At 50.1% G+C, this 11,988-nt stretch overlaps 1 protein-coding gene across 2 annotated transcripts in view; it reads left to right on the forward strand.

Moving 5' to 3' along the window:
- Il34 (interleukin 34) overlaps positions 1 to 11,988 on the forward strand; it is a 58,284-nt gene that overhangs the window by 45,103 nt on the left and 1,193 nt on the right. The window contains exons 2-6 of one of the 2 annotated variants that reach the window (XM_038312878.1): positions 2,054 to 2,458; positions 6,622 to 6,755; positions 7,617 to 7,694; positions 7,951 to 8,112; positions 11,676 to 11,811. In XM_038312878.1, the coding sequence (XP_038168806.1) occupies positions 2,431 to 2,458; positions 6,622 to 6,755; positions 7,617 to 7,694; positions 7,951 to 8,112; positions 11,676 to 11,811 (538 nt within the window). In that variant the 5' untranslated portion in view covers positions 2,054 to 2,430. The remainder of the gene's footprint in view (positions 1 to 2,053; positions 2,459 to 6,621; positions 6,756 to 7,616; positions 7,695 to 7,950; positions 8,113 to 11,675; positions 11,812 to 11,988) is intronic. The other variant, XM_038312879.1, reaches the window with a different exon arrangement.

The following is an 11,988-nucleotide window of genomic DNA, read 5'->3' on the forward strand; positions in this document are numbered from 1 at the left end:
GGTGGTACACTCTTTTAATCCCAGCACTTGGGAGTCAGAGGCAGGCGGATCTCTGAGTTTGAGGTCAGCCTGGTCTATAGAGCTAGCTCCAGGACAACTAGGGCTGTTACACAGAGAAACCCCATCTTGGAAACAAAACAAAAAACAAAAAGGGTTATTGTGGTGGTTACATAGCTCTATGAATTTGTCAAAATTCTTAGTTATACATTAAAAAACTACACACATATGTGTGTGTATAAGACTTCCATAACATGCAAGTAACAATGAAAAGATACAGCTGGGGCTGGGAATGTACCTCGGTTAGTAGAGGGCTTGCCTAGCATGCATGAAGCCCTGGGCTTGAGCTCATCCCTGTATAAATGGAGTGTGGTGATGCCTGTAAGTCCAGCTCTCAGGAGGTAGGGACCAGATCAGGAGTTCAAAGTCATCCTGGACTGCACAGCCACCACGTGTGAGGCCTTCGAGAGCTAATATGAGACTGGGGTGGGGCATAGCTAGTGTAGGTGGCCCTGTAATAGGAAGGTCACTGGGGTGGGATGGGGGGAGGAGGAGGAGTAGGGAGAGTATCAGAAGAAGGGAGGGCTGAGGTCCAGAGTCTTAACCCAGGGTAGATCTGAGCAATGCACTTTGTGGATGTGGCCCTGCCTGCTTCAGAGGCTCTGAGGAGGAGGGCGAGCATGTCTGCTGTGCTGTTTTGTTTCAGAAGGGGTCTTATTATATAGCCCATTGCTTACCTGAAACTTGTTATATTGCCCAGGCTAGCCTTAGCCAAATATTCCTTGGGCAGCCCAGTCTGGGTCTTGGTCTTCCTACTTCCTAGCTTCTTGGCTTCTTTGCTGGGACTTGACCTCAGGGCCTCCCAAATACTCAGCAAGCTCTCACCACTGAGCTGCACCCCAGCCCTCGGGCCAGCAATTTGGTACAATTTGGTACATTCTGTAGGTATGTCACAGATGGAACGATGGAGAGGGTCTCCCCCATCACACCTGTTCGCCCCCATTCCCCTTCCCTGTGTCCTACAGTGGTGGGCATTTCTCCTGACCTAAGCCGATACAGGGAGAGAAAATCCCAAAGGGATGGAATAGCGCCCTGTGAGAAATGCAGTTTCCATGCCGTCTCTGCCCAGGGCCCGCAATGTGCTGGGACTGGGAAAAGTGGGGGAGTGCGTTGGGCTCTATGGGGGTGTTGACTTTCAGGGTTAATCACCAGCAGGCCAGGCTGAAATTCCTCTTGCATACTTTTAAAAACACAACAAAACAAAACAAAACAAAACAAAACAGGGTTTCTCTGTTTGTGCCATAACCCTGGCTGTCCTGGAATTCTCTCTGTAGACCAGGCTGGCTTTGAACACAGAGATCCACCTACCTCTGCCTCTGCTGGGATTAAAGATGTGCGCCACCGCACCCAGTCTTTTGTTTGCTTTTTAGAGAACAGAGTCTTGCTATGTAGCCCGGTCTGGCCTCTTCATCCTCCTGCCCCAGCCGCTAGAGTGCTGTGACCTCCCTGTTGTGTTCCCACAGCTGGCTACAATGTTTATTTATTTCTTGGCGTAAGTATGCTCCATGCAACATTCGGTACCTACAGTATTACACATCAAATATTTCGCCAGAAAAAGTGTTCATTTATCCGGAGTTCAAATGGAACTGGCCCATCGGTTTTTATCTGACAGGGGACACAGTTGGGTGACAGAAAAGATCTAGATGGCAGTGAACGCAGGGTGAGACATCTTCCACTCCTCAGCCTTTCCTGAAGCATGTGTCACTTGGAATTGACCCGGAGCCTCACCTCCTCCAGGCAGCCTCCGGGATTGTAACTCCACTGTTCTTGTAGTCTTGGCTCAGGGCTGCCAGCCCCGACTTGTAGACTCGCTCACTCCTTGGCCCCAGGCAGCTGCCGAGGTGCCTGGAGTTATTTCTTGCGTGTGAAGACCAGGATGGGTGTCTTAGTACTGGCCGCGGGGACAGCGTGCGTGGTGGGTCTTCCTTTGCTGGCTGGTGGCTGAGTGGCAGCCTCGCTCTTACATAATCAGTCTCTCTCCTCCTTCTTTTTCCAGAGCTAGACTTCACACCGAGCAGCGGCGGCAGTCGGAGAAACCAGAGAAAGCGCCACCCAGCTCCAGATTCCAAGAGGCCTGCTGGGGACTCCCTTCTCTTCCTCCTCTTCCTTCCGAGACCCCAAAGCCACAGTCTCACACCAGCTCCCGAGCTGCAATGGGACTGGCAGCCACCGCCCCCTGGCTGTCCTCCGCCCTGCCAAGCAGATAGGGCGGTAGCTACCCCAGGAGTACCTGCCCCCTCTCAACCTGGGCCAGCCCTTCCCGACTTGGTGGCCACCCTTGCTGACCCGAGGCCATGTAGGTCCTAGCTCAGGCCACTGGACACACTGCTGGGGACAGTGCCTCTGCTCTCAGGGGGCACCCAGTGCACCATCATGCCCTGGGGACTCGCCTGGTTATACTGTGAGTACTGGGGGGAGGGGAGTTATACCTGGGGGGATCCTGTCCTGGAAGGCCTTGGTGGGTGGCTCTAAGGTAACCATAGCAACCAGGGCAGCTCTTGTTGGTAAGAAGTTGGGATGCTTTCCAGGGGGTTGCAGGCAGCCTCCGGGAGGGATGAGAGATCCTCGGCCACCCTCTGGTCCGCCTGCCTCTGACCTCAGGCTCAGATGTACAAGCTGAGGTGGGCACAACGGATGCAGGATGGGGCAGGCACTGGGGTGGGTGGCAGCTTCTCACCTCTGTAGTTTCATTGGCTCTGGGGTGCTGGGTGGGGACAGAGGTTGTAGAGAGAGGATTTCCATCCTCCTGGGTGTGGCTAGTTGGGGGTAGGGAAGGCACAACACGTGGGGCAGGAGAGGCCTGGGGAAGGAAGCCACCAGCCCCCTCTACCCCTCCCCCCACGGCAGGTCAAAATTAAAAAGCAGAAAGACAGTGATGTTTACTGATAAAAAGAAGAATAAGTTGAAACAAGGATAGAAATAGAAAGGGGATGTTTATAAAAACAGGAAAGTGGGATGTTTATAGCTGCTGGGTGGGAAGCTAGGCTGAGCCCCTCACAGACTCAACGGCAGCCGCAGCAGGCTTTGGAGAGTCGTGACAAGGACCTAGCCTGCTTTGCACCTCCCATCCCCACCGCCACTTGAATTTATTTATGCCAAATAAATGCGGGCAGGGGCTGAAACCACAAGTCTCCAGAGAAGAGCTGGGCACAGTCTGTGGCTGGTGCAGGGACACTACAAAGGACGGGGACATTCGGAATGGGTGAAGTTCCCAGACAGACCCAGTGTTCTGGAAGCTTCCACCTCTTAATGAAACATGGGTGGTAGCATGGGTGAAGGTCTTTTTGAGGACACAAAGGTTAGGTGGTAGACACAGTGATAGCTCTCCAAGCAGGGACGGGTGTGTGTGGTGGGGCTGAGTGGGATTCAGCTGGAAGGGGCAGGCAGGTCGTGTGCAGGCTCCCGAGGCCTTAAATACCAGGCAGAGGACTGAGGGATTAGGCATCTGAGGGTCAGTTCTTGAGTTGAAGCGATCACACTTAAAGGTTCAGTTTCAGTATTTTTAATTATGTGTCAATGTGTGGGTGTGTACACATGTGTGCTAGTGGCCCTTGGAGGTCAGAGGTATTAGATCTCCCTGGAGCTGGAGTTACCGCCACCTGACATGGTGCTGGGAACTGAACTCGGGTCCTCTAGAAGGGCAGGAAGCACTCCGAACCACCGAGCTACCTCTCCGGTTCCACGTGATTAGATTTATTTACTTATTGTGTTGGGGTGTGTGTAGGTGTGTGTGTGTGTATGTGTGTATACACCATGGTATGCATACGTAAGCCAGAGGAAGTGTGGGTCCTGGGAATTGAACTCAGGCCCTCGGGCTTGATGGCAAGTGTCTTTATCTGTTGAGCCATCTCTCTAGTCCTACCTGAGGGGAAGTGAGGCTGGAAACAAACGTACGCAGGAGGGGAGCTTCAGATGGCATCTCTCAGGACTTGGCAAGGACTGACTGTGGGGAGAGGTTGGCAGGGCAGGGGCCCCACATTGCAGGGGGCTGAGGATCTTGGGGGATGTAGGCTACCTTAATGTATCACCATGATTGTGACTCAGCTCCATCAAGGTATTTCCTCCTAGTTCTGGGGACTGGAGGTCTGAAGCTGGGGTCACTGACCACCATAGCTTCTGAAGGCTCTAGGGGAGGGTCCTCCTGCCTCTTCCAGATTTCTTGTGACTGCCTGTGTCCCTTGGCAGGTGGCAGCATTGCAAGCTTGCACCTCACCCCCATCTGCAAGGCCTTTCCCTCTGCACCATCTTCCTCCTAGAATGCCAGTCATTAGATCTAGACTTTCCCCAGGCCCAGGATGATCTCACATCAACAGCCTTTGTTTTAATTACACCCACAAAGAACCTGTTTCCAAATCAAGTCATTCTGAGATTCGAGGTGAATAAGAATTTGGGAGGGGAATGCTTTTCAACCCATTAAACAAGTTTGTGTGTCGTGGCACCTGTGTGGCAGTCAAAGGACAGTTTACAGGAGTTAGTTCTCTCCTACCGTGTGGTTCCTGGGATTGAACTCAGGTAGTCAGGCTTGGTGGCAAGCCCCTTTGCCCACTGAGCCATCTTGTCGGCCTAATACTGGTTGTGTTTATTTGTTCCTTCAGCCCAAGACTGTGTTAGGTGAATGGCAAAGACTGATTCTTGCAAACTTGGCTCCTTGCAAGAACGTGGTTGTCAGCCTGGTGGGGGTGGCACATGCCTTTAATCTCAGCACTTGGGAGGCAGAGGCAGGCAGATCTCTGGGAGTTCGAGGCCAGCCTGGTCTACAGAGCAAGTTCCAGGACAGCTAGGGCGGTTACACAGAGTGGTTGTCAGAGTTCTGCAGGTGGGGAGGGCAGGGGCTGTGGCTCGTATGGAGTGCAGGGCCTGAGCAGACCCAAGCATCATGGTAAACAGTGCTCCTAGGGCTTGGTCCAGCAAGTGGGAACAAGCAGGGTGGGCTGGGAGGAAGGGGAGGGAAGCTAAGAGGGAGCATGGCCCAGGCCAGTGGAGATACAAAGACAAACACCTTCAAGGTGACAGGAAAGGGAGTGGGAAGACCTGGTTAGTGATGACAATGATGACAGACTGGGGAGGGGACTCAGCCTGCCTGGCTGTCTTGGCGAAAAGGAAAGGGAAGAAAAGAAAAGGCAAAAGATAATTATTGGTTATTGACAATAATAATAATAATAATAATAATAATAATAATAATAATAGATAGATAGATAGTAAATTGGATATGGTGACACATACTTTTAATCCCAGCACCCAAGAAGGAGAGGCTGGTGGATCTCTGTGAGTTCAAGCCTGTCTGGTCTTCATAAAAAGTTCTAGGCCAGCCAGGGCTGCATAGTGAGAGACTGTGTTTTAAAATAATAATAATAATAAAAAGATGCTGATTGGGGAACATTAAAAAATGTCCTGGAATGTAAAGATGACTGTAATACTCTCCCACAGAAGTTTGGCATATTTATTTTTTTTTGAAAACACAGGAAATCAATTAATAAACCCAAAGCTGTCCTATGCATTGCCAATACTGTTGGCGCGGGCTCCCTGAAGAGGGTCGCTAAACATATCTTAAGTATTTCATCACCGCGAGTCGCCTCTCCGACAAGTAAACAAATGTTAAGAAGGAATAGCGATGTTGTATAAGTCTTTGTCCATAAATCTGTCCTGTTTTCTTTCTAGTTTACGAGTTTAGTGGGTCAGTGTCACTGGGTCAAAGGTTGTAGAGTTTAATTCCATTTTATTATTAAATGTGCCAAGTGTATTTCCAGGCTGAGAGCTCTTTTGGCAGCATCAGGATTATTAAAATGAAATTATCTCATAAAAACCTTTCCATTTCCTTGAAATCCCTGGTTGGCTTTGTGTGTATTTGTTTCTCTGGTTACAGACTGAATCCACTTGTTCTCATTTGAATTTATTTCTCTTAATAGTGAGGTTGGCCCTCTGGGTGTCGCTCTCCTATGTTTCTCTCATTCACTTGACCCCTATTCATATTTTTTGTAAGTTCTCTTTATTTTTTTTTTCCTGTTTACGTGTACAGATCTGGAGAGTTGTTTTTGAGGCTACAGTGACACCTAGTGGTAATTCCTGGTACTGTTTCAAAAGACTTGCCATTGTTGGGACAGCCGGTGTGTGTGGTCTGCTTAGCATCCCAGAGCCTTCAGACTGAAGGAGCTATAGACCTTCTGGTACATCTAATAGAGAAGAATGCCAAGGTCCTATAGTTCACAGAAGAAAGTCTCTGGGTCGCCAAAAGCCATTTTAAGATCTGGAACTAGACTTTGTATCCAAAGCTCTGAAGGGAAAATCAAGCAACAGTTGTGAAACCTGTCACACCAAGGAAGGGGCTGAGGGTGCCCACAAAACAGGAAGTAGGGGAGATTGGCGACCAGACTTCGGGTGTCTCCCTGAGGACTCTGCTGTCCAGGGGTAGGATGTGCTTGCTATTCCAGGGCTCTGCTCCCCAGTGTTTCCCATCAGTACTGGCCACCCTTGAAAATGGAGGATAGTTGATGCAGCTGTGCACAGCAGGGGGCGTGCACACACAGTGCTTGGTGCTCATAGGTTCTCCTTGGCTGTGGCCCACAGGTCTTGGGATCCTACTTGGCATGACTTTGGGGAACGAGAATTTGGAGATGTGGACTCTGACCCAAGATAAGGAGTGTGACCTTACGGGCTACCTTCGGGTCAAGCTGCAGTACAAGAACCGGCTTCAGTACATGGTAACGGGAAGAGCGCCAAACGGGTCCCTGTTCCCAAGTCCCAAGGCTCACCTGGAGCTGTGCTCACTTCCCACCCCAGATATGTCAGCCCCAATGTTATAGTGACATTGTCCACCTTGGTCTAGCACATAACCAAGTGTATAAGTGGATCACCTTCCACCAGCTCCCTCTTCTTCACTGACCTTTAACTTACTTCCATGTGGCTTTCAGTCTATAACTCAGAGAAGGCCTCCAGGGACTCACTTGGGACAAAGACCTTCAAGTCAGAAAATGGTTCCTTTTGGAGACTGGAGATGCCTACATGGTGTTGTAGTGTTTCTACATGGCTAGATTTTTATTTGCTTCTCTCTCTCTCTCTCTCTCTCTCTCTCTCTCTCCCTTCCTCCCTCCCTCCTTAAGACCTAACTTACTACATATATTTGGGACTGGGCAGCCAGGACACAAAAGAGCGGTCTCCTTCAACACCATGGTCTTGAATTTCTAACACTCCTGCTTCTGCTTTCTGAGGGCCAGGATCACAGATGGTGCCAATGATGTGATGCTGTGATGCGGCCTTATGCAAACCCAGGCTTTGTCTATGCTGGGCAAGCACACTACCATCCCTGGCCCTTGTTTTGCTTTTTTTTGATACAGGGTCTCATTATGCTGTAAACCCTTGGTCCATACCCTGGGCCTGAAACTTCAGCCCTTATAGAACTGTGTAACTGACTTCATCTTCCCTTTGTCTTGGGGGCAGGGGGGGAGGCTGTCTTCTCCTTAGAGGACCTGTCTGCCATCAATCACACTGTTAGGCTGGGTCCCTCTCTGGGGGTCTTGTCTAAGCTGTTTCTGCTTCTGACCTCACGCTTTGTTCCTCCCCAGAAACATTATTTCCCCATCAACTACAGGATCCCTGTGCCTTATGAGGGGGTACTCAGAGTCGCCAACATCACGAGGCTGGTGAGGATCCCTCCTGGGATGGGGAGTTTCTGCCTTCCGCGATGCCCTCAGAAGCATGTGGGGCCTCGGCAGGTTGTCCTACTGACCAGGGGCCTTGCCCTGGCCACTCCAGGCAGCTTGTGGCTGACCTAGGCCCAAGCTTGTCTGCTGGCCACAGTGGGTGACTGTGGCTGCTCCCAGGCAGGGACAAGTCCTTGGGGTGGGGTCGCGGCCCAAAGGCCTGGCTTGCATTTCCGCCATCTCTTCATCCCTGCAGCAGAAAGCCCGTGTGAGCGAGCGGGAGCTGCGGTACCTGTGGGTCCTGGTGAGTCTCAATGCCACCGAGTCTGTGCTGGACGTGCTGCTTCAGGGCCACCCATCCTGGGATTATCTGCAGGAGGTTCAGACCTTGCTGGAGAATGTTCAGCGGAGCCTCATGGTGAGCTGTGGGCATGCATGTGGGTCTGCAGAGGGAAAGTTCTGGCGTGTGCTGAGGATGTGGGGGACACGAGAATGGCGTGCAGGAAAAGTGACCAAGGAGGGAGGAGATGCCATGATTACCATGATGTATCAGAGCAAACGAGCTGGGGTGGGGGACAGGAGGACCTTAGGACTTTTGTTTTTTTGTTTTTTTTGTTTGTTTGTTTGTTTTTTTTTTTTTGTTTTTGTTTTTGTTTTTGAGACAGAGTTTCTCTGTAGCTTTGGAGTCTGTCCTGGAACTAGCTCTTGTAGACCAGGCTGGCCTTGAACTCACAGAGATCCGTCTGCCTCTGCCTCCTGAGTGCTGGGATTAAAGGCATGTGCCACCACTGCCCAGGCTCATCATTTTTATTTTATAACCTGTCGAGGCCAATTAGTGCTGCTCACTGAACTGTTCACCAACAATGCTGGCTTGACTTTGTACAGGAAACCAGAGTGAGTTCATGGATGCACGGGGCACGTCATAGCTGTGAGACAGCATTTATTTGTTCGTTTGTTTAGAGACAGAGTCTCACTGCGAAGCCCTGCCTGGCCTGGAATTTGCTATGTAGAACAGGCTTTGCCTCTCATGCCCTGGGTCTGGGGCAACCTGGAGAATCCCCTGACATTGCTTCTGCATCTGAAAAACGAGGCTCCTCCAGAAAGGGGGAAAGAAAAAGAGGCGAGTGACGGGATTTTCCGTTTGGAAACTCTTCTGTGTAATGTGGTAATCACAGATCGACCCATGACATTAGGTTTTTATCAAAACCCATGGAACATCAAGGGTGAACTCTAATGGCTATGACTTAGTTTAGAAAAAAATAGAAGGGAAAACAGATGGTGTGGCCTGACCTCAACCCAGGAGTCTGGAGGCTGAAGAACGAAGTTAAATTTGAGGCCAGTCTGGGTTACATGGTGAGATCGTGTCTTGAAAACAAACCCCAAACCATTTGATAGCCAGCTCCTGAGTTGTGGATTGACGGGCTCAGCCGCATGTCCCATCTGCCTTGGGCCCTTGGTGTGTGTCTACTGGGACACACTTGTGCCACCCTGCTTAGCCAGCTGCCTGGCCTCCTTAGTCCAGGCCCAGGCCATCTGACACCAACTGTGAGCTCAGGGACAGGTGACTTTGTCATAGCATCTAGAACCACTCCGGGATGGCTCTTCCAACTCCTGCCAAGATTATAGGAAGCTGCCCTTTTATGTTCATGGGCAATATGGGTGCCCTTTGCTAACCGACTCTGGCTTGAGGTAGAGACCTTTCTTTTGTTTTACCCATAGAACAGACTCCAGGAGGCTCAGGGAGTGAAGCTGGGGAGAGAGGGTGAGGGCCCCAGTCCTGACCTGGTCCTGAGCTCTCAGTATGGAAGCACTGAACATAGAGATGGTTTTATTATTCAGATGTAGCTGGGTGGCCCCTTTCCCTCCCGCTGCTGGAAGTTGAACCAGGGTACTAGGTACTCACTCCCTCTACCACTGAGCTGTGCCCAGCTCTGCAGCCTTTAATCCTCCTTCCTTCCTAACCCTGTTAAGAGTCTGTGTCCCAGCTTTGAAGATGGATTTCACTTGCCTTCTTTGCTCACGGTAGTGTGATGTAAGATGCTGGGTCTTAGGACCCGGACACTAGCTCTGTTCCCAGTTGTATAACCTTGAGCAAGTCGTTCTGCTCATAAACTGTGGGTTTGATGACATTCTATCTCCTCATCCACCAGAAGATGTCTGGATTCTGGGTTCTGCATTATTTTGTTTTCTATTCAGCTTTCATTGTTTCCATAAGAAACTGGGCCTGGGGAGATGGCTCAGTGGTCAAAAGCACTTGCTGCTCTCAGAGAGGATCCTAGCATCCAAGTCTATTGACTCACAGCTCAGGCTCCAAGCAATCCAGCACCTTCTAGTGTCTTCCATAGGCACACACACACACACACACACACACACACACACAGATGCACACTCATACACATAAATAAGAAAAAATGTAATTTCACGAAGAGGCAACTAAAACCAGTCTTTGTTGGAGACCGTGGAGGCTGTGCTAAGAGGCAACACACTTTGCAATGTAAAGACTGCTGTTCTGACTATTTTTAGTTTACGGTTCGGTGGCATTAATTACACTTACAGGGTTGTGCATCTATCACCCCATCCATTTCTGGTACTCTTCCGTCACCTCACATGGAAACTGTATACAGGAAGCAGTCATTTCTCACCTCTACTTTCCACCCCCAAAACCTACAATTTGTCTTTTTTTCCTATTATGTGCTTGCTTTTTTTTTTGGTATAGTTTCTAACATGGGTCATACACCATTTCTCTAGCTGCTTGCCCCTAGAGAAAGTTTTCTTTCTTTTTTTTTTTTTTTTTAGAGAAAGTTTTCTAACTTTATCTGTTGAATTGGACAAAGTTGAACAGACTCTACTCCCACACTTGGCAGGGAGAGCGTGGCAGTTTTGTAAGATTAGAGCCAGCCTAGACCACGTATTCAGACCTTGTCTCAAAACCAAAGCAAGGGCCAGGTGTAAGGGAGCAGGTTTAATTCCAGCACTCGGGAATGGCAGGTGGAGCTCTGTGAGTTCGAGGCTAGCCTGGTGTACATAGTGAGTTCCAGGTAGTCAGAACTACATAGTAATACCCTGTCTCAAAACAACAATGTACAAAAGAAAAAACACTCCCCCCCCGCAAAGCAAAGCCAGTGAAAGTCATACACTGGGTTCAGGGTACAGTTTGATAGTAGAGTGATTGTCCAGTACCTCTGTCTTTCTGCCCTTTCTCTATAAAGAGATCCCAGGGCTGGGGATGCAAAGAGCTGGTCTAGTGTGCATAGGGCCCTAGGTTCTATTCCCAGCACAGAGAGGGGAAACACTGATTAGCCATTAGATTTAGCATCCACTCTAAAAACAAAATGACGTAAACTTGAGAACACAGATTAGATCGCCCCAATTTCCCAAAGGGTCCCGTTCACAGGTATTGAAAGGTGGGACTGAGGCTATTTTGGAAGGCCTGGGGCACAGAGTTTAGCCCAATGTTTTGTCTGGGCTACAGCCACCTTTGGGAAAGCTGTCCTTAAACTCAGGCCCTACCTTTCCCATGATAGCTCTACAGTGGCCCTGGACTTCCAGGGCCAACAGCACTCTCCTTGCTGTCTCTTCTGACAAGCTTTGTGAGGAGAAGCTATCTGAGCTTGGAGCTTTTCACACCTTCAGCTCTGCCTGTGTGACTCATGCCTCAGGGATCCTCAGGAGGTTCTTCTCTTGTTCCTTAAGCAGAGGGCTTTGCTTTCTGATGGACAGTTTTCTGTACTGGAAGCTGGCAAATATGCATGCTGGAGCAACAAGGAGGTCCCAGCTTCCTCCCTGTGCTGGCCTGTGTTCTGTCGTTATTTTCTGATGACAGAGAAGCAAAAGCCTCTGTGAGGAACCCTCATGGCCTTCTGGTCCCTGGAAGTTGTATTTCATTGAGTTGAGACCGTCTCCAGGCTAGACAGCCTCCACGGTTCTCATGTGGTGGGGTCCCCCTCTCTTTACTCATCCTGCTGGTTTCCTTCCTCCCAGGATGTAGAGATCGGCCCTCAGGTGGAAGCCGTGTTATCTCTTCTGAGTACCCCAGGCCTAAGCTTGAAGCTGGTGCGGCCCAAAGCCTTGCTGGACAACTGCTTCCGGGTTATGGAGCTACTGTACTGCTCTTGCTGTAAGGAGACCCCATGGGTGGGGTGGGCAACGGTAGGCCACAAGGATCTGTGCCCAGGTTTGTGGGCGGAGTCCACACTGTCTTGGGAATGCTCCCTATTCTTGATGGGTTGTTTCTGGAAGCTGCGATGGGCCTAGAGTATGGAGAACGTGTGGTTTGGCTGTTCTGTCCCACAGT

This window comes from Arvicola amphibius, chromosome 15, assembly GCF_903992535.2.
Source record: "Arvicola amphibius chromosome 15, mArvAmp1.2, whole genome shotgun sequence".
Classification (NCBI taxonomy): domain Eukaryota; kingdom Metazoa; phylum Chordata; class Mammalia; order Rodentia; family Cricetidae; genus Arvicola; species Arvicola amphibius.